Source organism: Equus caballus, chromosome 2 (genome assembly GCF_041296265.1).
Source record: "Equus caballus isolate H_3958 breed thoroughbred chromosome 2, TB-T2T, whole genome shotgun sequence".
Lineage (NCBI taxonomy): Eukaryota > Metazoa > Chordata > Mammalia > Perissodactyla > Equidae > Equus > Equus caballus.
In genome coordinates, this window is record NC_091685.1 from 34644802 (window position 1) to 34669754 (window position 24953).

Sequence of the window (24953 nt, forward strand, 5' to 3'; positions counted from 1 at the left end):
TGGGCCGCTTCTGCCTGTCTCCTTGGCTGGAGCACGACTCTGTGCTGAGTCCTGAGTCCAGTCCTCCTAGTGAACCATGCAAGCCCGGGGGGTGCTGGGGACCCCAGGCTCAGCCGAGTGACCTGGCAGGGAGGTGGGGGAAGGATGGAGGCAGTGCTCTGAGCAGTGGGGATCACTGGGCAGAGTCCTGAGGTGGTTCTGGGCTGAGTGGTCAACGAGTGAAGGCCAGAGCAGGACATGAGCCATGGGGAGAGGCGCACTGGCCCCTGTCAGGCTTGGGCTTGGGGTGTCATTCTCACTGCATTAGGAAGGGTCCCAGGGGTACGTAGGTACCTGTACAACTCTGACGTACATCCTCAGAAGTTCCTCCGTAAGCGGTTTGGGGGCTGGATTGGAGAGTGGGAGTGGAAAGACCCTGATGCAGACTCCCTTAGTCTGGCTGCTTCGTCCTCACGGCTCTCCCCTCAGTCCGGCTGAGTGAGAGCTGCAGTTTAAGGTTACCCAGTATTTCCCACCGATGGAAGCGGCCTGGCCATCCCTTCGCTCTCTAGAGTCAGAACACTGGGAAGTGGGTGAAAGCACGGAGCAGAGTAAGTGTGAGGTAATGGGAGAATTGTTCAGGAAGGTTCTGGGGCTGGATGAAACCTGGACCATTTGGTTTGGCACATCCGCCCTCACTCCCTACCCCTCCAGATAGGTCTGAGTGGCTCGTGCTGCATAACCCTTTTCCCTTTGCCCAGAGGTCTGGGCCCCTTCCCGATTTAAAGGTCTCCAGAAGGACCCTGCCACCGGGACGGCAGGGTAAAGACGGGACAGTTGTGTCTGGCTTTCAGCTTGTCGGCAGCATAACCAGTGTTTGGGTTTTCACATGTATTATTTGTATCTTCAGCCATGCATACAGAGGGCCTCTGAGAACCCACACTGCCTGCTGTGGGGCTCCAGCTTGCCACAGCCTTGGGCTCATGTGAAAGTGCTGGAAGCAGTTAATGGGGAAACCCAGGTTCACCCCGGTTGTAGTAAATAGGGAGAGGCGTCAAGAGAAGCCCTGTCGGCTTTCTGGGGGAATTGAGTGGCGTCTGCTTCCTGCTCTCAGGATGAGTCTCAGCTCTCTTGTGACCACAACTCTTTATTTATTTTTTTTAAAGAAGATTAGCCCTGAGCTAACTGCTGCCAATCCTCCTCTTTTTGCTGAGGAAGACTGTCCCTGAGCTCACGTCCGTGCCCATCTTCCTCTTTTATATGTGGGATGCCTACCACAGCATGGCATGCCAAGCAGTGCCATGTCCGCACCCGGGATCTGAACCGGCCAACCCCGGGCCTTGAAGCAGAACGTGCGAACTTAACCGCTGTGCCACCGGGCCGGCCTGTGACCACAACTCTTAAGCAGAGGTGTCTGCTACCGTTTCTAGAGCCCCTGAAGAGTGGACCAGCCTGGAGGGCAGTAAGGGAGTGCCCACTGCAGGGCCTTCATCTGGCATCCTAGGGCAGCGGTCCAGGGTTGCGTTGCCTTGGCATGCCCTGTCTGATTTTCATCTGCTAAAAGAAAGTCAAATGGACAACAGCAGTGTGTGGAAAACAAGTTGGTTTACAAACATGATACCCTGGGTCAGCATCAGGGGCTCTGATTCCTTCAGTTCCTGTAACCGTATGGCACACAGTCATGCTTTGGGTTGTGCAGTTCCACGTTTTGGGGTGAAGACACCATCTGGAAGCAACGACCAGCTCCCTCCAGTGGTCAGGCTCCTCCGTCCTGCCAGAGACCCCGTGCTCCCTGGCTGAGCTGCTTCCTCGTCTCCTGGCAGGTCCCTTACAGGGTTAGCCAGCAGACCTCAGCTGCCTCACTGAGGTGGAGGACCCTCCTTTCCAGAATTCCCGACAGGTTGCTCAGTGGTGTGCCCCAGAGTCCTGGCCGCTCGCCATATGCTTCTTTCCTTCTCTGACTTTCTCCTCCACCTTGAGGCTGCATTGTGTACAGTGGTGTGGTTGCATGTGTGTCTTTAACTTACCCAACTTCAACTTCATGGGTGAACCAAAGCCGCCTGAGGCCTGGTCTGCCCACCTGCACCCCAGGTGGTACCCCCTGCCGCATGAGGCCTGCCAGACTCAGGTCCAGTCCCAGCTCCCCCTTCCCAGCTGTGTGAGTCAGGCGCTTTCCTTTCTCTCTGGCATTCAATTTTCTTAACTGTAAAATAATGTCTGCAAAGCCCTGACAGAATGGTTTCTCAAAATGGCAGCTCTTGGACAAGGGTGTTGGCTTTGAAACTCCAGAAGGCCTCAGCCGTCAGCCTTGTCATGAGGTGGGCTGAGCGGAGCAGCGGTGTTTTCACGGGGAATCCAGAGAGGCTGGAGGTGGTCGTGGGTGCTGAGCGTGGCGGTTTGGTCAGGTCCCAGAGCCAGATGGGCGGCCCCTGCAGCGGCACCATTGTTTCCAGGGCTTTGTTATTTCTCTTCAAGTAAAAAAAATAAAAGCCTTGTAAAGAGAGGCTATAAAGTGCGGCAGCCACGGTCCAGATGTGCACGTCTGTGTGCAACTGGCATCAAAGTCACACATGCCTAAGCCGATCGGTATGTGTGCTCGGGGGGTGGCTGCACCTGTGTGTCCTAGAGGAATTTCCGCAGAATACCCGGCCCCTGTCCACGGGCAGACTCTGGAACACTTTTCACAAACCGAGGTGAAAACAGCTGTTCTCAACACACAAAAGAGGGTGATGGGGTTTCAGTGGCAAATCTGGATGTGGCCAGCCCAAAGCCAAGTGCTCCTTCTCTGCTTTATGCGGCAGCCACACCAGCCCCTGGGGCTGTGGGTACAGACTGTGCTCACGGAGCAAGCAGGACCTTTCTTCATGGCGGTTCACGCGTCAGGGCCGGGAGAAGAGAGGAGATCTGCCTCCTCAGCCTAGAGAGTGCCTTTGGAAAACGAACAGACGCCGGAGGCTGCGTGCCTGCTCTGTGCCGGCTGCGTGGCCAGCACTTCCGGTCCCCTGCTTCCTGTGCTCGTCCTAGCCTCCAGGAGGGCTTTTCTAGGTGCTGCTGAAGGGAGGCTGGTGCCCAGTGGGGAAGAGAACCCACATCCCTAGCCCCTCATAGTTGTGGCCATCAGCCTGCCTTCTGCAGCTCCTGTGGGCTTTCCAGAAGCTGGACCATTAGGCAGCATCCACGACCTTCTTTTGGACAGGGATGAGCTTAGCTTCTTGGTCGTGGCCGGTTTGGAACCCACAAGAAAGGAATGTCGGTCTGCACTGCAAGGAAGGAGGCAGGTTTTAGATGCCTCTCCAAGCAAATTGGAGATTTTTCTTTTTTCCTGAGATGCAATTGAATTGTTCCCACCTGTGGGTACCAGGTGCCCTTTTATGTTGTAAGGATGTTAAGGATGATCATTAAACTACTGCTGGTAGCTGGAGATTTTATTTTCTTTTTTAGGCTGGGAGGAAACAAAAAGGTATTGTTTGGGGTAGGAACCTCAGCCGCTGGTGGAATGGCTCTGCCTCTGGGTTTGATTGTCCTTGTCTTTGCCTAAAATCAATCACGCATGGGGATTTCTGTTTGAACAAGTGCCCACATGACCTCCTTACCAGCATGACGGAGTGCCGGTTGCAACTGAGTGTCCCTCGTGGCCATTTATCCCAGGTCTTACTGCTGCTCTTTACTGAGATCTCAGAAGCAGAACAGACCATGTGTGTGACAGAAGGACATAGAGCAAGAAAAGGAAGAATCTCATGGAACTTTACAGCCTTGCACCCTTTGAGGGCTAGGGTTCCTAGCTAGGCACTGGGTAACAGAGGGTTCCCCTTGTTTTAATTGCACTGGCATTTAAAACATTTTTAGTCTGAACTCTTCATCTGGCATTTCAGCTGGGTCCACCTCATGTATTCCCTTCTGTCTCTCCCTCATACACCCTTCCAGGTCCCTTCGACTCCAGTCAGAATTGAGGCCGTGGGAAGTCCCATTTTTGTACTATCCCCAAGCTTGAAAGAAGTGTCCAGACCACAGCCATCCTTCCAAGCTGACCCTCAGTTTTGTCCACAGAAGCGTCACTCCAGCCTACAGTACTCTTTCTAGAAAGTCTTGGAATTCTGTGGTTCAGACACCTGGTGCGCACACAGTTTGGAACTCCGTTGTATACTCGTTTGGATTGCATCGACGTTGACGTGATCCCATATGTCAAGACCTCCAAGGAAGGGTGGCTTGGATAGGTTACAGATGACAGCAGGTGCAAACCCTAGAGATGTGTTGAATGGTGAAGCCGTGTCTGTGCGAATTAGACACAGCAGACTTCAGTGGCAGGTGATGTTCTCGGGTCCAGTATACCGAGTGCTCAAAAGTGTAGGCTGTGGGCGACAGTGTGATTTGTCCAAGATGACTGCAAGCTCAGCGTGTGTCAGCATGAGGGACGTGTGATTGCCAGGAGAGCTGATCCGGTCGCAAGCTCCCTGGTGGAGAGAGAGCCCCTGCTCCAAGAGTCAGGCCATCTCTGCTCTGCGTTGGTGAGCCCGTGGGCCGGGCGCTGATCTCTGTCCTCGCGCCCTGAGGGAGGAGGGTGGCCACCGTGTGGGGACTTGAAATCACATCTCAGGAGGATAGTACAACGGCAAGAAGGCCAGAAAGAGAAATCTTGGGGTCTCGTAAGCTGTGTTTAGGTATTTGAAAGAACTACATGAGGTGAAGGGGCGTTAAGTTCTTGTTTTGCGTGGCTCTGGAAGGCAGTAGGTAGAAGTTTTCACCCAGGTCCAGTGAGAACAGAAACGTTGCCTTAGGAATATAGTGAGTTCCCTGTCACTGGAGGTGTGTAAGCAGAATTTTGACCAACTTGATTAAGGTGGTGGGGGTCTGCGCTGTGGTGCTCAGAGTCTGCCTTGCACAGGCCTTGAAGCAGCCACCAAATCCTGAGTCTCAGAGCTGGGAGAGACCCTGGTGAACCTCTGCTCCAGCTTTCTCGTCTTAGAAATGGGAAAACAGTCCTGGCACCACATGGGTGCCAAATAAATGCTCCTTGGCTTTATTTAATGAAGCAGACTGTAGAAGACAGCCCCTCGCGCTCCAGCAGCATCTCGGGGGTGTCCCTTGTCGTGCCCCCTGGACTCGTCTGGGTTTGGAGGCACCTGCCTCTGACTTGGCGCTGCAGAGGTCTTGGGCCAGAGATCCAAGTCTGCTTGAGCCCCGTGGGCAGGTCCTGTGAAGGCAGCCCAGCCGCTGATGGCTGAAAGACCACGTCTGACTGAACCCAAGAAAGGTCTGCTCCCAGCACACCCCTCCTGCCCTTGGTTCTTTTGCGAGAGGTCGTGGCATGTGACTCATTACCTGTGGGGGGCCCCGTGTTAGAACCATGAGTCCGCTATTCTCCCAGGAGGCAATTTGAAAGGAAGGAGTAAAGACCAACTTCCAAGTGCATCCCAGGCCCGTCCGCCCTGTTGCGTGTGTAGCCCAGTCTTGGCCGCGACTGGGAGTGGGGTGACGCACAGTCATAGCTCAGATTCCTGAGACACGTTTCCATCCGAGGTCTCCACGCACACCTCAGCTTCAGACACTCCAGAAAGCTTTGGGGGCTGAAATATTTTCTTCTTTGTTTTGTGAAGTAGGTCATTTTGAGTGTGAAGTATTATGCTTTCCCTTTTTCCTGTTTCCCCCCGGAAGTCCTGTGGTTGAAGAGTTGTGGACACAGAATCTGAACATGTGACCGTGCTGTTATTCAAGAGGAAGAGTGGTTTTCAGGGAGAAATGCGCACAACTCTGAGAGGGGGAGGAGAGTTGCTCACTCATTAGGCTTTTAGTTGATCCAAATTCAGGGATCTAACTGACGGTAGAGAGTAAACTTGACCAGATGCTGACTTAGAATTGACTGTGCTGATGAATAGCCAGCCCATCTGAGGGTCTTGCCTTTTGCTCCTGCTTATCCGGCACAGAGGTGTCCCCTAGTGACCCGGTCTTTGGAGTTTATGAAACCCGTATCTGCCTGTTGTAATCAACACACTGTTTTTCAAACGGCAGGACTCACGGAGCCAACCCAAGTAGGCCCCATGTCCTTAGTCCCAGCTGTCTGAGTTCTTGGCGGCTCTCTTTGCCTCGGAAGATGTTAGTCTTTCCTTGGAAAGTCTTGAAAGCCACCAGGACTGTTTGTGGAAGCGAAGGCACTCTTGAAGGAGTTTGCTCTTCTCTGGACACCAGCACAGCATTGTCCTTCTGTTCCTGGGTGCTCAGTCATTTCACTTATAATGTCCCTGGAGCTTTCGGTGGCCCCAGCACTTCACAGTTCAGGGCTTTCCAAGGTGGTTCTCCAGTCCCCCAGATCGTCCCTGTGCTGTCCAGCTAACAGATCATTCACCCTCCTCACCGTGTGTGTTTGTCTCAGGCCTGAGAAAAGCCCGTGCTATCATCTTTGAGTCTCCCCATTTTAAAGATGTTCTCGAGGTGCCCGCCTGACCAGAGCTCCCTCCAGGAGCTCTCTGGGCCTTCCCTCTTCAGCCCAGATCAGCTGAGCTGTGGCCGTTGGTACTGGGCCCGTCCTCCTCCCTCCGTCCCTCCCCAGAGAGCTGGGGATTTTGAAATGACCAAGCACGGGCAGAGCCCAGGGCAGGGCCAGGTTCACTGCTCCTCAGCCTGCTCTCCGCGCTGGGCCACATTTGATCATTCGTTCACAGTGACGTGCAAGGCCCAGAGCTAGTCGCTGGTGATGGTAGCGCCACCTTATTGAAATAGCATGTTAGCATTTAAACAATATTAATACTATTTGACTCATTAAATATACAAAGACCAGTTAAAGTGCTTCCATGTGTGCGCTGTTAGTTCTGGCGGGCCACTCCTCAGATGGCTTTATGTGGTTTCAGACAGCATTTTAGCACATTCTTAAAATACCCACAAAAGCCTTTATGTAAAAACTCATAAACGTGAACCACATAAAAATTATTTTTTTTCCTGTTTCATGTCATTATGATCAAAGTACAGTAGGTAAGAATAAATTTTCAAAAACTTGTTGAGATCCCTCTTTAATTAATGCTTCACGCGCAGAGCACAGCCATAAACCATGTAATGGGGGGCTGTCTGTCTTCCCCGCAGTCACCTTGCCGACCGTGCACACAGCTGTCCTGACAACACTTGCCAGAGAGGCTGGTGTTTCTGGGAGATTCTGTGACAGCCTTTTCCAGGCACTCAGGCTTCTGCTCCCTTTGGCAGAACATCAGGTTGAGACTTGTGGCCCCTTGAGTCCCGGAGATCCTTTTTGGTGAATGAAATGCAAGTTGGTTCTTGAATTGTTGTGGTGCTGGGGCCATACCTGCGGAGGCCAGGCTTCAGCACGTCTGCCCTCCTTGGGAGGGAACGCCCCCCGCCCCCCCGCCCGGGAGAGGGAGCTGAGCCCGCGTGAGACCAGCAGTGCCTCTGACTCTGCTGTCGTCATTTCTTTATTAAAAGTCAGATTGACTGCAAATTAGGATACTGCCCAATGGAATACTATCCCAGCTATTAAAAACAGTTATGGAGGTCATGTGGCTCCATGGAAAAGTGCTAATGATTCCGTGCCAAGTGAGAAAAGCCGAACCCAACACAGAACCATCGCTGTGCTTATGGTTCTATAAAAATTATGCATCTGGACAAAGACTGGAAGGGGATTTGGAAAAATTGGATTTATGGGATAAGTTGATTTATGGCATTGTGGGCTAATTTTTAAATTTCCTTTTTTTATAATGTTCTTGCAATAAATTTTTTTAATTTTGGGGAAAAGAATAGTAATCCACATGGAGGTCAGAACTGAGCTTGCGTTTTTACCTCCTTTGTCTCCAACATTTTGAAACTTGGAACCTAGTCAGTGTGGCCCACAAAGGAAGCGGAGGATGCCAGGGAGAAGCTGCCCAGAGCGGGAGCTGGTCCATGGGGCGGGACGTCCGAGTGGAAGCGACCAGTTCCACCTTATGAAATGTTAAATGCTGTTGTTTAATTTTTCTGGAAGAAAACAAATCTCAGGGATGGGACTGAGGGGGATCAGCTGTGGGCCACGTGGTGCTTTTGAACTGGTCACCTGGTGGTGGTGACAAGAGCTGTGAGGCCCCTAGGATTTCTCCTGCATCCCTTCCAGGGCATCCTGACCTGCTCTCCGGTGTTCCAGCACACAGAGGACGGCGAGCCTTTGACGAGAACGGCACCATGCTCTGGCTTGGGGAGGCACAGGAAGGCTGGGGCCACCAGCTGTGAGGGGCGGAAGGATGGACGTGCCCGCTGGGCCTCAAGCCTTCCTTCCAGGATGGCCAACGGAAAGGAGGAATTATTGGCCCTTCCCGTTTGCCGGTACAAGAAAAGCCACAGTTTTTAAAGTTGCTGTTTTTTTTCTTTTGATGTGGGGCTGCTCTTCTCCAGGCAGACTAAAAGGCGAGACTGTGTGTTAGAACGCAGCCATCTGTCACCAACAGGACGGGTATGCACAGGTCTGCCGCGGGCTGCTCTTTCTTCAGGAGTGTGCTCTGCGTCCCAGTGAGCTGTGAGCCGAGGGAGTCACACGCTGGAAAGGCCCCTGGAGCCCCTGCTGCAGGCTCACCCGAGCATGCAAGGCCTCTAGTCTGGAGGTGACAGATGTGTCCCCACATGTCCCAGGAGCATTCCAGGGTCGCCTGTGTGTGCCCGGGTTCCCGCAAGGCTCGTCCAGACCAGGATGGCCCTCTGGAGGGAGGTGGGGCCTCAGGTCCTAGACCAGAAGGCTCACCTGCTTCTCTGGCCCCGCCCCAGGGAGGGGGGTTGGAGAGAGATTTGGAGAAGAGAGAGGACCTTCCTGAGTGCCCAGTGTTGGCTGACTTCCCGGAGGTCCCCTCGGTTGGTACTCAGCTCTGGGCCCCACAGGGGTGTCTGCTCCTTCGCTGTGTGTTTCTCCTCACAGTACCTCGCTGTGCTGTGCTTGCCTGGAGCCAGGCCCCTCTCCACCCTCCATTGTTGGCTGACATTTAGCCCTGGCCTGGCACCTTGACACGTCTGTCCGGGGGATCCTGACTGAGCGTCTCCCGCGTTATCCTGGCATGCCTGTCCTCTGCTGCCCCCCGGGGACTTGGGGGGAGGCAGCGTCCTGAATTCATGTGACAGCTTAATCACAGTGGATGGTGTGGACGGGGAAGTGGGGACAGGACGCGGTGGCAGTGGTGTGGCCCAGCCTGCCTGAGGAGCCCTGGCGGGGAGGGCGTGAGGGTAGCAGACCTTGGTGTGGGCCCATGGGCGCCCAGGGGCCTGCGGCAGGCCAGAGCCAGAGGACAGCACAGGTGGGCCCTGGGGCTCGAATGCAGGAGGCCTGTCTGATCCACTCTCTCGGCTGCACTCTGGCACAGAGCACGTCCTGACCTTTGTACAAGAACTTTTTAGTTTGAAGTAATTTCAGATTTACAGCAAAAATTACCCCAAAAAGAGGTACAAAGAATTCTTGTATACTCCTCACCTAGATTCTGTAAATATTCACGTTTACCATATATTTTTTTATTATATACCAGCTTTATTGAGGTATAATTCATAGCCATGTTTGTTTTTAGTACTGGTTTGGCTATTAAAATTAGTGATAATCATTTGTCGGGTGTCTGCTTTCCTGTATTGTTTTTCTCAACAACCCTGTAAAGTAGATAGTGTTGTCCCGTCTTAGAAAGAAACTAAGGCCCAGTTCACACAGCTCGTCTCTGGTAACCCTTCATCAGTGGTTGTCGGCTGGAGAAACGGTGAGTGGAGCTGGGCCCAGCGGGGCTGGTCCCAGGACCCCGCCTGCCTGCTATCTCCCGGCCTTGGCTCCCCGCCGTGCTCACGGGTGGCACCGCCCTCCGAGCGGCCCGAGTGTGCCTGCACCTTGGGGCGGGGGTTAATTGGGGTCAGAGAGGCCAGGCTTTCTGGTAAAGAATGTGCTAGCCACCGGAGACGAGCTTTTTCCAGTGTTTCAGTTGGTCGTCAGCAGAAATCGAGGTACTGCGTGTCAGCTGATGCTCCAGCTCTGCTTCCGAGCGCCTCGGGCGCTGCTCACGGCAGCCTGACTCCATCAGCTGCTGGCTTGGGTTCCTCAGATTTGGGATTCTAGCCTGATTTCCTGTTCTCCTCTGGCCTTTTCTTTCCCTCTTGCATTTGATCCTAATTAGGGATTTTTCCACGTTGATTCAGACCTTAGGAGGAGGCTCTGTCCCCACTCAGCCCTTTGTCTCTGGCTGTAGTTCGCAGCACGCTGCTCTGAGAGGCGGCCTGCTGGCCTGGGCTCTGGCTGGGCAGGAGTTTGTAGCTCTGCCTTTTTCACCTTGTCTCCCCTGTAAAATAGCCATCCAAACAGATAACAGTATCGAACAGTAATGATTACTCGATAGCAATGACTGCCCCCCGCACCCTCCCCTTGAGTGCCTGTATACATCACACACTTACTTTGCTGGATCCTTCATCTGGGAGGAATCTGAAGCCCAGAGAAGTTTAGTAAGCTTGCCAAAGACCACAAAGCTAGAGTAAGTGGCCGAGCTCAAACTCAGATTCGTCTTTGGGACTCCTAAACTCATGTTCTTTCTGCGACCACACGGAGGATGCCACACACCCTCCCTCGACCAACGGACCATCAGAACACATGCAAGGATCAACCCTGGAACCATTGCAGGGAGGGTCCTGAATCCCAGACAGACATTTAGATCAATTTTTGCTGAGTGGCCACCCCTGGGATCTGGGCTGGTGATCTGTAATTTGGTGGGCTTAATGTCTAATGGGCACGTGGGCCTGTTTCCTGCAGGTATTTTGAAGGTGGTGTGTCATCTGTCTACCTCTGGGATCTGGATCATGGCTTTGCTGGAGTGATCCTCATAAAGAAGGCTGGAGATGGCTCAAAGAAGATCAAGGGCTGCTGGGATTCCATCCACGTGGTAGAAGTGCAGGTACAGCAGCCCCAGGGGCTGGCAGCCGGGCCTCTGAGTACAGGTGCCACACCAGCCATTGCAGCCCCGTTCTGTAGCAGAGGCTTCTCAGAGGGGGGAGCACTGAGATGCATAAGCCCCTGCTAGTTCCTGAAAATGCCCTGAAGCCACTGGATAGAGATGAGCAAGATCACAGAGGTCACATAATAAAGATCCCAGAAGAGCTGAATACATGGATCGCAGATTTGGTCCCTTTCAAAACCACTTGGGATTTTATAAGGAAAGGGCTGTGGTAACATCTTAGGATGGGACTTGGTAGGAGCCACTGCAGGCTCTCCTCAGCTCAGGGTTGCACCCAAGGTTCTGATCTCTGTCTCGTCCCCAGGAGAAATCCAGTGGCCGCACCGCCCATTACAAGCTGACCTCCACGGTGATGCTGTGGCTGCAAACCAACAAGTCCGGCTCCGGCACCATGAACCTCGGAGGCAGCCTCACCAGACAGGTAGAGGTGCCCGTGCCCGCCGCTGCCAGCCACAGGGCTGGTGGACGCAGAGGAGTGGGCGGTTGCCCCCAGGGAGGGGTCCAGGCCAGCCTGTGCCTGACGCGGGCTCCCCACAGGCCTCTTGGGGGTTCCTGAGATTCAACCATGGGAGGCTTTGTCTTTGGGTAAGGTGTTTTCATTAAAATACTCCTGTGACGTTTAGGACGTACTGCTGATAACATTTTACACTGAATTGATTTCTCAGTTGTGACGTAGATTGTGAATTAGGACTCTTGGTTGCAAGAGACAGAAGTAAACTCTGACTTAAGCGAAAATGAAAATGAATCAGCTCACATAACTGAGAAGGTCAGACGTCGTTCAGCGTAGCTGGGCTAGTCTAGGACGCAAGTGATGTCGTGACTCTGCCTCCACACGGTGGCTCCTGGAAGCCTCTAGCTCTTGCCTCTGGCAGTCCTGGGGGAAGGAGCTTCTCTTTCAGAACAGCTCTACCATAACCCCAGGAATGTCTTACTGGCCTGGCTTGGATTACTTGTCCATCACAGAGTCGTTTCCTGAGGCCAGAGGGAATGGAATAGTCTGGCCAGACTTGGGTCTTGTGACCCATGGTGGGCTAAGTGGAAAAGGGGTGTTGATTTCCTAGAGCAAAATCTGGCTGCTTTTCGCAGTAGAGGGAAGAATAGACACAAGCAGGCAGCAGACATTGAACACTGGTCGAGGCGCTTTCTGCAGAGAGGACTGAGGGACATATCTTGTAGGTAGGGGTACAGCAGAGCCAGAGGGTCAGCCTGGATGGTTGGCCGCAGGCTGCCAGAAGAAGAGGCTGAAGTAAAAACTAAAAGGATACAGAGAGGGAAGCATCTAAGCGGGTTTACCTGCCCTGCCACGCAGGCACCTGGTAGGGACTGGGAACCGACAAGCATGGTGGCGAGCCTGCTGTCTGTTTGGCTCTGGCCCCAACACACAGCACAGCTCCAAGCATGGAACCCGGGGACATTCACCAGGATCCTCCAGTTTGGGCCCAAGCAGAGTACTTTTCAAAGCTCAGAGCACTCACTCACCTGGGAAAGAGGAAAGGAGTACATTTGGCCAAAGCAGTCAGCAGGCTGCTTGAGTCACGAGATGCACACAAATTGGGAGAGTTCAGAAGTCGCCTCCTAACTGACAGGACTTGGGTAGGTCAGGGAGCTTGCTTGGGACATAGCCCCTTCCTTTTATGTCAACCTCCACGAGAAGGTGGCATCCAGAATAGGTCCTGTCCTCTAGAGGGTGCCCAGGATTGCTCTGCCTGGCACCTCGCAACATGCCTGCTGGCACCCCCGCCATCCCTTTTTCACAGGAGCCGCTAGGGTCCGGGGAGTTCCCGTTCTGTTCTGGTGCTGTCAGCCTTTTTTAAATGAGATTTTACATTCGTCCTCACGTCGTGTTTTGTTCGCCCTGCCAGTGACAGTAATGTCGAGTCTTGGTCCCCGTCATCCAAGCATTAGCCGTTCCTTCCGGCTTTGTTATTTGCACATTTACTAAGATGACTGTGTGTCTTGATATTAGCTCAAGACCAAGTTCAGAGCCCTCCAGCATGGTTACCAGAGACTTCCTGAGAGGGAGGCGTTAGTCTAACAGTCAGCTTCTTAGGGTCAGCTTGTGCAGCCAGCTGTAAACCCACTGTGACCCGGGCTTCACATTTTCGGAGAGTGCCCTTTGAGCTGTCTGTGGTTGTTCACCACCTGCCGTTGCCCAGCTGGCTTCCTGCCTTAGTAGGACCAGCTGGCTGCAGGCTTGGCCATGCTTGCTTTCTCCTCACTCTCATCAGGGCTCACCCGCCTCTGTACCCCAGGCTCGTTAGTGCTGTGAGAAGCAGTGCTTTGCTCCATTTCCCGTCTTTCTGGTCACGAGCAGCCCATCAGGCAGGTTGGCTCTCTGAGCCTCTCTTCTGCAGCTCAAGAGTGTCTGTGCCTTGCTGCTCATGGCCTAGTCCAGGACCAAAGAGCTTGTCAGAATCGCAGAAATCTGGAACCCTACCCAGGCCTACCAAATCGGGATCGAAATTTAAGGAAATGCTTCCGGTAATACGTGCACGTTAAATTTGACAGGTGCTACTGTGTACCTTTCTCTCGCCCATTTTTGCTTAGGTATCATTAGCAACCTATCTCCAAGCTGTCCCTTCCAGGTATATCTAAGGTGAACTGGGAGCTTGGACTAGAAGGCACTGCCTCCCCACAAGACGGCTTGTCCTGACTTCTACTTCACAAGCTACTTTAGGCATCTCAGCAGGTTTAAGACCCTTGTTTAAGGGTTCACCTTTAGGACCCTTGACAGCCCCTCCCAAGGAAAGGCCTAACCTCATGCCAGTGCAGTGCGGTGGGCGTCTGTGTAAGGGAAGGGAAGGTTCAGCCCACGGCAGCCTTGGCCTCAGGGAGGTCGGTATTGGCAGAAGAGCAGCCTCCTTGAGAACGTCCTCCGGAGGTGCCTTCTTCTGCGAAGATCACCTTCCCATTTCCCCTTTAGTAGTGCCTGACTTGATGAGGATTCCTTTTAACATCAAAAACGTTTTCTCGGAGCCGACCCCTTGGCCCAGGGGTTAAGTTCGCACGCCCTGCTTTGGTGGCCCAGGGTTTCACCGGTTCAGATCCTGGACACAGACATGGCACCGCTCATCAGGCCATGCTGAGGCAGCGTCCCACATGCCACAACTAGAAAGGACCCACAACTAAAAATATACAACTGTGTACCAGGGGGCTTTGGGAGAGGAAAAGGAAAAACATAAAATCTTTAATAAAAAAAAAACAAACAAAAATGTTTTCTCAATAAGATAATTATACTTTTAATAGCCATTGATAGCAAAAATCTATGGCAGAAAGGATAAACTTAGGAACTTGCTTAAGCAAATGTGTGTTATGGTCACACAGGCATCTGCATGCCTTGAACAGTGGTCGTGCAAGTGTGGTCCACTCGCGTGCCTGGGATGCGTATCGCAGCCTTAGACTCTCCATGTGAAACATCCACGACCTCCGCTGTGTCAGAGGGGCCTGAGGCCGGAAGGGGTCTTGGGGGTCCCTTTCTCTGGCCTCTGAGCAGGGCTGTCCCCTGGCCATCCCACAACCAAGGCTAGTTCTCACTGGGGCAGAGCCCATCCTTTTGCGTGGAAATGGGCCTTTGTCTTCCAGGAACCATTGACCGGGGAGGGGCAGCCAAACCCCCAGGCAGCCAGCGCTCCCCCAGCCAGCCTCCCCCTGCCCTGCCACCTGGGAATGGTGGAAAATCCTAAATCTGTGTCCAGAGACTGTTTCCTGCATCACTTACCGCTCTGAACTGTTTATAATTCCACTGGGTTTACAGTGACCTGGACAAATATTTAATCCTCAGCCTTCCTAATAGTTTAAATCAGAGCTGTCAGCCCGTGGCCAGAGTCTGGTTCCTGCCTGCCGTGAGCAGTGCCTCCTGCCGAGCCAAGCACAGGCCTGGCGAGCGGCTGTCCTCCGCGCCCCGGCTGCACCGCGGCCTCATTTGGATTGCCTTGTGCTCTCGCGCTTTAATGAGGAGGTCCATGCTTCTGCCATCATCCGAACGGCTGCCACGTCACTCATCTGAGGTGCATTAAAGCTAGGGCTGGCTTCCAATGTAAGTAACTGGAAAGGGAGGGGCAGGGAGCAACAGGGACACAGATCCAAGTTAATGATGCGCAGCTTCTGAGCAAACGGGAAATGAGGGTTGCGGCTTTAGCCGTGCGTCCCAGATGAGCCTTGGAAACACGTGTGTGGTTTCCTTGGCTATGAGATGAAGGGGTTCCCGGAAAATGGAGCACATCAGTGATAGAGAGGGAACATGCGTGGTTGTGTGGGCTGTCTCCTTTGATTAGACTGTAAGCAAGATAGAGTTACTCCCATTTAACAGGGGAGGACACTGAGGTTCCAGCTGGTTAGTAATTTGCCTGTGGTGCCTTGTCTAGTAGGAGGCAGTCAGGATTTGAACCCAGATTTGTCCACCTTAAAAAAATAGTCTACTTTCTACCATACCACACTTTTTTGGTTTTCCTCTGTCCCGTGTACCTGGCATTCAGTAGATTCTAAATAGATGTTCTAAGGGAAATGTATTGAGCAGACGCAATACATCAGACACTACCCTGTGGGCGGCCAGTGTTCCCAGAAACAGGCCTGGCGATGGGGCCAAAGCTGTGGAGTCACGTGGAGGGGCAGGCCTCCTGGGAGCATGCTCAGCAGCACCGCGTTGGGTCCCTCCTTCAGAGTTCGTTTGCTGTAAGGTGGCTTCTCCTGCAGGAAGCAAGTTGGCTGCATGAGACACATTCACCACCAGAGGTGGCGAGCAGGCTGTAGGATTTGTAGGGAGTCGAGTGACCTCATCTGATGCGTGTTTTCAAAAGATGCCTCTGCTGGCTGGCATGGAGGGTGGGTTGGCAAGAGAAGACCGTTAGAATCGTCCAGGAGAGAGGCGACCAGGGCCTGGATGGGCGCAGCCCTGGGAGGGCTAGAGGGGACAAGCCTGTGGCCAGGAGGGGCCAGTGAAGGAGCTGGCGTTGGCCTCAAGGCACGAGGAGGAGAGAGGGAGGGACAGGTCGGGAGACATTTTGGAGTAGAGTGGTCAGGGCTTGGGGTGACCACCAGGATGTGAGCAGTCGGGGGTCCCATGAAGGTCTTCCTCCCTTGAGCTTCTCCATTAAGCCACACCGGCAGTGGCCCAGGCGCAGGCTTTTCCTCTGGATGCTGGCCCCACTGCACTCACACACTTGCTCCCACACTCACACGTGCCCCAGGTGCAGCAGGAAGGAAAGGGCTATCTCGCCAGGCCCACGGTGCCGGGCGCCCACCCTGCAGGCCGTTCTGGCCGCAGTCAGGAACACGCAGCAAGGCCAAGCAGGCCCGGCCCCAGGGCTCCCAGTTCCCCCAGTTCCACGTCTAATGCACAGAGGCCAGACAGTCTGTCTAGTTACACACACACACCCCTGAGACGGAGGTGCCACCACACAGTAGGACAAGGCGTCCACACCTTGGCAGCAGCCAGGCCTGGGTCGCCCTTCTCTGGGCACGGCCCCCAGGTGCTCCGTCGCTTTCCTGTTTCCCACGCCCCGTCCCGAGAGGGACTGCGGCTTAGGCCTGGTGGAGGCTCTCCACGTGGGCCCCTCCCATCCCAGGGCCTTCCAGGCTCTGCCCTCAGCCCCCTCCTTGCTCACTTGAGATGGCTTCTGGGGGTGCAGGTGAGTGAGACAGAGAGTTGCCCCCACTGACTTTGTGTAAATCGTTGGTGAATTTAACCAGGACAGATTAATTGCTTGAGTCTCATTTCACACCTGGTCATGACACCGGGTGTGGAGGCCACAGTGCGCTCAGACCAAGTGCACGCTAGGCGCCCTCACCCCGTCTCCTCCACTTTGGCCTTTTGTCTCCCACCCCCACCAAAAGATGTCTCTTAGGGATGTCAGCTGGAAGGCGAAGCAGATCAAGTGTTTTGGCAAGTCCCTGCAGCTGTGGGGCTGTGGGAGGAAAGGTGGTCAGTGGTGTTTGTGGAAGCTCATCCCGGCCAGATCAGACCGTCCTGTGAGGGGAGGAAGGCGGAAGGTGCCCTTTGGCGGACTGCCACCTAGGCCCCAGTGGAAGGCTGTGGAGCGAGTAAAAAAATGTTGTGAGCCAAGTACCAGCATGTTGAAAAGGAAGTTGCATGGAGAGGTCACTTCTCCTGTGTGACAGCTGGAGATGTGGGAAAGAGGCAAGACCATAAATCTCTGGAAAGAGATCCAAGGTTTCCGACCCGAGGCCGGGCCCTGCAGATGTTCATTTTTTTCAGAATCTAAATATTTAGAAATGAAGGTGGAATGTTTTGTTGGGGGAAAGTTGAGGCCGGTCATTTGCAAGGCCAGCTCTCTCCCCGCTCAGCAGTAGGTGCCCGTATGTGATTGTCTCCAAGCGCTGAAACTCCAGCAGAGACGCCCGTCCGGGTCGTGGCAGGGAAAGCTCTGACTCGTGCTTGGCAGTAGGTAAGGCTGTGTATTTGAGCAGAGGCCCATGGCCCTCCTTCCGGAGGCAGGGCACGAAGGCGGCCGGGCCCGGGAGTGCTCTCCCACTGCGGGAGACACAGCCACAGCCGCGGCCACGCTCCCTGTGCTCCGGGCGGGGAGACACCTGGGCAGCGTGGCTTCTAGGGACCGTGTGGCTTCAGTCACCTGACCTGAGGTGGAGCGACCCAGCGCCTGGTTGAGAAGGAAAGCTGTGTGAAACTGCCTCTGGCGACTGTCCCCTGCTGGGAAGGACCGGCAGGAGAGGAAGGGATCGGAGGTGGGGGCGCAGGGACGGGTACTGCTCGGAATTTCTGAGCCCTGCACTGTGCTTTGTCCTTGGTTTTTCCAGTAAAGAACGTGGATCAAGAGCAAATGGAGAGGTATCATGGAAGAAGACAGGTTCAGAACCCTCCAGACCTCGGTGCAGATGCTCGCCTGGTTACTTTCCAGCTGGGTGACTAGACAGACCGCTTGCCTTCTCTGGAACTCGGCGTTTTCCTCGTGGAGCTAGTAATGCCTCTAGAAAGATTATCGTAGAGTAGGAATAGAAAGTCATTTTGACACGTGGTTTATGCTTAGTAAATAGTAACTATTACTACCATGTATCTTGCAAGCAGAGACTTTCCTATCTTCTGGTATCTGTACAGTTTCAGGCTCAATTAAAATTTTCCCAAACTAGGCAGACCTAACCTTCCTTGAGGAGGCTGCCTGAGCACCGTCTTCTGGCCTGACGGCGTGTTACGTCCCGGCCTTCTGCCAGCCTCTTAGCCAGAGCACAGCTCGGTCATCGGGAGGACACCGCTGGCTTCTGCCGAGAGCCAGGACCAGAAGAGTGCTGGGAACGGAGCTGCCATTCAGCCAGGCACCGTTGCGGGCATTGTGCGCTTATTCGCTCATCTAGAACGAGGTAGAGGCAAGGAAATTGAAGCCAAGAGAGGCCAAGGCCCTGGCCCCTCGGGCTCCATTGCAGGAGCTATGGAGTTGGGGCTGGCTGCCTTCAGGGTCCCACTTTCCAGGCCGTGTGCACTGGAAGATGCACATGGCAGTGGGAGACACCAGACAGAAACAGCCTGCTTTCCAAACCCTTGCCCACACCCTCCCCATCCCCAGGCCACAGAGAGGAGGAGAGGTGCTTGATGGGGACGAGTGGGCTGGCCTCTGACTTCAGCCTCAGTTGGAACCACCTTGTGGAACATCTGTGCAGCCACAGCACATAAAAATGTTTTTCTTTTGGCAGCCGCTTTTATAAGGATGTAATAATATATGCGTTGCAAAAATAGTTCTATTTTTGGTGGGTCGGCATTGCCAGCAAGCTGCCCCTGACCAGGTGTGGAGGGAGTGGGCAGGGGTGTGGGCGAGGGGGCTGTGGAAACATGTCTGTGTGCCAGGACCCTCTTCCCACCTTCTTCCTTTCCTACCCCGTCACTGCTGGGCCTTTTCCTTGGGCTTAGATCCGCTGCCATGAGCTTAGGGACCCCGTGTGACCTCCTGGCGCTCAGTCTGCTCCTGCGGGAGACCCTTCTCACTCCCCCCCTTCCGCCAGGACCTCTTCTTCCCTTGAGCATCCAGAGGTTTCAGCCTTTCCGTCATTGGAAGGGGGCTCTTAATTCTGAAGCACAAAGGTGATGCCCAAGAGGTTGGGTTGCTGATGTGACTTTACTTACCCTCGTGGCCCTTTGCCAGCAGTCCTGGCCTCACTCTGGGCTGTTGGTGCTCATTTAAAATGGGGCCCTCAATGAGCTCAAAGCCTCATTGCTTCCTTGGGGTTGCCAGAAATGTGCCCTCTGCGTGGAGCTGGGGAGGGAGGGAAGGAGTCTCTAGGGCCAGAAGGACATAATTCCTTTAGATCAGACCCCCAGGCTCCTCCCTGCCCAGAAGAGGTGCTGAGTGGCCCTCAGTCTGGGCATAGGAACCGTTTCCATGTCGGGGGAGAGAACACACTATCCCAGTGTGTTCGCCTCCAAAAATCTCTTAAAAATGGGTGGACAGGGGCCGGCCCCATGGCCTAGTGGTTAAGTTCAGCATGCTTTGCTTCGGCGGCCCAAGTTCGGTTCCCAGGTGTGGACCTACACCACTTGTCTCTCAGTGGCCATGCCATGACAGTGGCTCACATACAAAACAGAGGAAGATTGGCAACAGATGTTAGCTCAGGGCAAATCTTCCTCTGCAAAAAAAAAAAAAAAAAAAAAAAAAAAGTGGATAGAGCACTGTTCTTCCTCCTGAGTGTGCTTCCAACTCCTGTTCAACATGCACACCCTCAGCTGTCTTGGCAGCAGGGTCTTGCTGAGGGCAGGCAATGCCCCGGCAAACAGTGTGGCTCTGCCTGGGGCGGGGTACTTATTAGACCAGAAATGGTGGGGTGTAGCTGCCCCTTTTAAGTTCATGGGCACTCTCACTTCTCCTGTTTTGTGGGGACCCTTGGAGTCACTGAGGATCAAGACTTCCCAGGATTGCTGGCGAAAGAGTGCCTGGGACAGTTCAGGGCCCAGTGTGGGGGCAGAGAACCCGAGTGCTCTAGCTTCTCTCTCTCCCTTGTTTCCATTTGGCCTGTCCTCAGCAAAACAGTCTTGCCAGAGCCGGACATCTTTGTTCTGCAGAGATTCCATCTCATAACTTGGAAGGGCCTTTCGAGGCCATAGGTTCCAGACTGTCACTCTACACCGGATCCCCCCTGTTGTAGCATCTTGACAAATGGCCACCTCATTTCTCCTCAGACAGCTCCAGGGACCTGGGGCTCATTGCCTTCTAGCAGACGCCTGTTCCAGACAGATCTGTCATCCCGTGGTGTTCCCTCGCCCCGTGGTCCCCCACTGCCCTTGGCAGTGGCGTGCATTGGGTCTGCTCCCCCGGCCTGAGCACCGCCAGGATCTCCTGAGTCTGCCTGCCCAGCCTGAAATACCCCCAGTTCTCTCCCATTTCTTGGGGTCAAGGTGTTCAGACCTTTTAAGCGGATGAACTCTAAGTTGTCCGTGGCTCTCGTAAAACCCAGTGCTCTGCACAGAATCCAGCCCTGCAAAGGGGCCAGGGCCTGCACGGAGCAGAAGGGACCATTGCCATCCCGGGTGAGTGGCAGAGGCTTGCAGCTGCAGCTTTGTCACATGTGGGGTGAGAGTGCTGCCTCTGATCTGGCACAGGAATAGTTTCATTACAGACTTCAAGTGGCATGAAAGCTGTCGTAGCAGCCACATCACGTTCTTGTCAAGCTTGAAATCATCTGCAAACCAAGAGTCTCCTAGAGAACTTGCTCCCCCGCTTGTACTGGGCTGACATGTGGGCCGAAGGTCTGGCTTGCGTTTGCCCAGGTGAGTGGGCAGCGTCCTGAGGCAGGGAATCAGCTGTGATCTGGGCAGATTGCTTGACGTCTTTAAGCTTCAGTTTCCGGGGTTTAACGTGGAGTTCTTATGAAGACTAAAGGAATGAGGTGACTGCCCCCGGGAAGTGCTCCACGCTTGATGGCTGACCCACGTTTCCGGGTTCTGTAGTGACCCTTCTGATCATCTCACCCTTGATGCTGCTGACAGGCTGCCGATGGGTCTCACCTGTGCCTGCCTTTAAGTTCTGGACAAACAGGTTGACCCAGGGCCAGGGAGAGACTCCTGCAGGATGCCACAGAGGCCGCCCTGGGGACATCGGGCCTGATCCCTATCGGCAGAGGCTCCGTCTGAGCAGGCCATCGTCCAGCCCATGCCTCTGCCACTGCCACAGCCACAGGGTATTAGACGGAACCTGCCAAAGTGATGTGATCTCACCAGAGGAGTTCTCTGCTCTTCAGCCCTGCATCCCCATCGAAATAGGAAATTAGAGATTCTCCTGGCGGAACTTAGTCATAGCAAGGCCATGCTGGCTTCTAGAGATAACTGCTGTAAAATGTGCTAACAGATGATTTTTAACAGCCCCATCAAACACTGTTGTCTGGGACCGACCCGTGGCACAGTGGTTAAGTGCGCACATTCTGCTTCGGCGGCCCGGGGTTCACCAGTTCGGATCCTGCGTGCAGACATGGCACCGCTTGGCAAGCCATGCTGTGGCAGGCATCCCACATATAAAGTAGAGGAAGATGGGCACAGATTGGCAGCAGATGTTAGCTCAGGGCTAATCTTCCTCAAAAAAAAAAAAAAAAACTGTTGTCTGGATCCAACTAGTGTTTAATTTCTAACTCTATCCTCCCTCTTTCTTGACAGTAGTGTCGCCCTCCCAGTGCCCTGGCCCCTCTCAAGTGCGCTGTAGTGTTTCAGGGACAGCCGTTTCGGAATCGGGTCCGTCTGCCCCTGGAACCCTAATCGTTTGAAGTGACTGGGTTCTCTCCTACCATCAGCTCGCCCGTCTGTGCTTCCCCCTCCCTCACAGGGTCTCTCCTACTTTCTGGGCCTGAAAGTCGTCCCCTTGGTGGCGCAGCAGGGGCCACTTGCCTCCGAGCACGCCAAGCCGGGCCCGGAGCTCTAGCCTTCCTGATACTGTCTCCTCTTGTCATCCTGTCTCTTCATTACCTGTTTCCGCTTCCGTGTTTTATTTCCCCAGCAGTGGCCGTGACAGCTGCCTGTCCTTAGGTGCGAACAGTGAGCTTTGTGTGCTCACACCTGCCGGGCACCCTGCAAGGCGTAAAGCAGACGAACCTCTTCTGAAGCAGTTGGTGATCTTGTGAAGGAAATAAGTGTAAACTGAGGAAGAAAGTGGGGAAATCCGTACTTCATGAATAAGCGTGCATGCTTCCCTCTTGCCTCCCTGCCCCCTCTCCATTCAATACTCAGTTTTGACTATGGGCCGGCACCGGCTCTGCCTGAGGCTCCAGGTGCTTGGGCCCATCCTAACCTGGGCGTCTAGATTGAGATTCTCCACGCTGACCCGGCCGGTCCCGCAGCCCCACAGAAAGAACGCAGGCTCTGAAGTAAGAAAGGGTTTGACCCGGTTCTGCCATTGCTGCTAACGTTGCAAAGTCACTTTCTCTCCCTGAGCCTCGGAGCCTCCTGTCCCCCAGGGCTGTCGGTCCCGCTCCGTGGCTGCCGTTACAGGTGCAGGCGGGGCACAGCAGTGTCATGGCACGTTGGAGACTCACCTGCGGTGTCAGGCCCCAGCCCAGGGACAGACCACCTGTGGCTGTGCCTGCCTGCAAGTGGTGATGTAACGACAAACTAGGCGCATCCTCCCCAGTCGGCCTTGGGTGAGCTGGTGCCTGGCAGGGTGGTCACCTTTGCCCTGCCGTGGGCTTGGGGGGTGGCTGCTCCACCAAGGGTGGCAGCAACACACTCTCCCCTGGGAACAGTGACTCTGGGCTTCTGCTGGCTGGGCTGTTTATGACCTGAAATTTAAGTCATTTTGTGCTGGGGTTCCCCACTGGAAAAGTGGCCGTGTACCCCCTGCTGCTGGCTCCCGAGGGGCCAGCAGGAATGACAGGCTCTCTGCACACTGTGGGGCGGGCCGTGCTGTCATAGAAGCTGCCCGTCGCAGGGAGCACCCGGCTCCCTCTGACTTGGAGGGACGTTCTTGTCTTTGCAGATGGAGAAGGATGAGACTGTGAGCGACTGCTCCCCACACATAGCCAACATCGGGCGCCTGGTAGAGGTGAGTGCGCTCCGGCTCTGGGCCGCCTCCACAGTGCATGACAGCTTGCCCCTGAGCCCCATCTGCCGGCCTACTGGCCTTGCCCTTGCTGCTTTCTTCCAACTCACTAGCAGCCAGCGGTGCATTTCTCATTTTTTTGCCCTGGGCTGGTCTTTTCTGCGCCTTCTGATCTGGGGAAGCAGCGCCCAGCCCCGGAGGCACCCCCTCCAGCGCCAAACCGCGCTCCCACGAGACCTGCGCCCTGAGCTCCCGGGTGTGAGCAGAGACCTGAGCCTGCGATGGAGCCAGGCCCTGCAATGCCAAGGGGCTCTGGAGGAGCTTCAGTCGAGGCTGCCTCAGCCTCCCTTGCCGTGCAGTGTGGGGGAAGGGCACTGCTCTCCGGCTTCACAGAATTGTTCACAAAATTGGTGGAAAGGCTGAGGGGCTGCCATGTGGTTAGAGCAGCTCCCGAGAGCGGTCAGCGCTGGCCGTCAGTGCCGAGGCCTCAGCTCCCTCCCTGCCTGAGGGCACATGGTGGTGGGGGCACATGGTGGTGGGGGCACAGGTGGTGTGGGCTCCCCGCGGTCGTGTGTGATCCTGCGCCTCCCCCCTGTGGTCACCGCGGGGACTGCGGGTGGAGCTGGTGCGAGGTGGCAGGGTGTTTGCCATGTGTCTGACCGACCTCCCTTCCCAGGACATGGAAAATAAAATCAGAAGTACGCTGAACGAGATCTACTTTGGAAAAACGAAGGACATCGTCAATGGCCTGAGGTAATGTACCCAGAAGAACAAGCTTTGGAACCAAAAAGATGTGGATTTGAATCCTGGGTCTACTGCTTAATAGCTCTGTGGCCTTGGGCCTGAGTTTCCTCATTTGTAATAGGGCACCAAAGTACCCGCCTTCCAGGATTGCTGTGCAGGTTTTCAAGGGTCAAGTGCCTTTCCGTGGTCTGCGCTCTCGGCAGGTGTTGGTTCCGCCCTCCTCCCTGTTGGCGCTCTGGGGCACGGTCACCTTAACAGCCGCTGGTGCCCTGGTCCCTGGAGTTGGCCTCCTTTCAGTGCCCAGCCTGTCAGTCCCGTGTAAAGAATCTGCCCAGCCCCTTAGGCTCTGGGCTCTGAGGGATCCTCCAAACCAGACCCCAAGACACGCGGGGGAGGGCAGATGGCCATGCAGCCTGGCCGCCTCTGGTTGGCTGGTTTTGGGGCAGCAGAGTGTCCTCCAGAAAGAGCCTGTTCGCCCTGCTGCTTCCTGGAGACGGCCCCCGCCACCCTGATGTCTTCTGCCGGGGCTCGGTTACCTGTGGCCAGGGTCCTGAGCTGCCCTCTCCACCCATCTCGTGCCCTTGGTCCTGCAGCATCGGCCCTGGTGAAGGCGGCTGTGGGGTGAGCTCTGCGTGGAGTCAGGGGCCGGGATCTCTGCAGGCTCTGTCACTATGAGCCGCGTGGCCTTTGATGAGGCACTCCTGGCAGCAGCCCCCGTCCGGTCAGGGAGGCAGGGCTGCTGCAGAGATGAGATGAGACCCCGCAGCTTTATTCCGCAGCCCAGCACCGCTCTGAGCCCAGGGGCTCATGCTCAGCCTCGGCCTCCGGCCCTCGAATCCCTCGCTCCATGTGCAGGGCTCTCCTTGTGGACCGAGAGGAGGGTGGGCCCTGGCTTGTGAACTGGTCCAGGAGACACGGTTTTGGTCTCCCTCAGACAGATTTAAAATAGCAAGCGTCCCCTTTGGACTCACATTTTCCCGACTTGCCACTCCGCCTGTGGGGAACTGGGTCTGGCCCTGCCTGGTGGGCTGTATTACCCCCACTGGCAACGTTACCCTCCTCTGGCTGTTGAGTCTGAGTCCTCCTCAGTCACCTGTGCCCAGAGCTTCCTGCCTGGGGCCGCTGCACCATCCACCCCAAACACCCTGCCAACCTGCACGGTGTCGGGCAGCCACTGGGAAATAGGAGAGAGACACAGAGAGCCTGCAGGGTGGGGGTTGTGAGTCCCCGAAACCAGGACCCCCGCCGGCCAGCCTCCGCCGCTGCGACCTCCGCACCGCAGCCCGAGCGGCCATGGCCTTGGTGACGCTCCCCTCTT

At 55.0% G+C, this 24953-nt stretch overlaps 1 protein-coding gene and 1 long non-coding RNA gene across 10 annotated transcripts in view; both read left to right on the forward strand.

The window, feature by feature from the left end:
- CAPZB (capping actin protein of muscle Z-line subunit beta) overlaps nucleotides 1–24953 on the forward strand; it is a 133986-nt gene that overhangs the window by 104915 nt on the left and 4118 nt on the right. For all 9 annotated transcript variants that reach the window (XM_023635607.2, XM_070260824.1, XM_001501750.7 and 6 more), the window contains 4 exons: nucleotides 10709–10850; nucleotides 11215–11331; nucleotides 22829–22894; nucleotides 23568–23644. In XM_023635607.2, the coding sequence (XP_023491375.1) occupies nucleotides 10709–10850; nucleotides 11215–11331; nucleotides 22829–22894; nucleotides 23568–23644 (402 nt within the window). The remainder of the gene's footprint in view (nucleotides 1–10708; nucleotides 10851–11214; nucleotides 11332–22828; nucleotides 22895–23567; nucleotides 23645–24953) is intronic.
- Nucleotides 17163–19454, forward strand: LOC111772432 (uncharacterized). The gene is made up of 2 exons (XR_002806299.2): nucleotides 17163–17314; nucleotides 17685–19454. It is a non-coding gene; the product is annotated as an uncharacterized lncRNA (long non-coding RNA).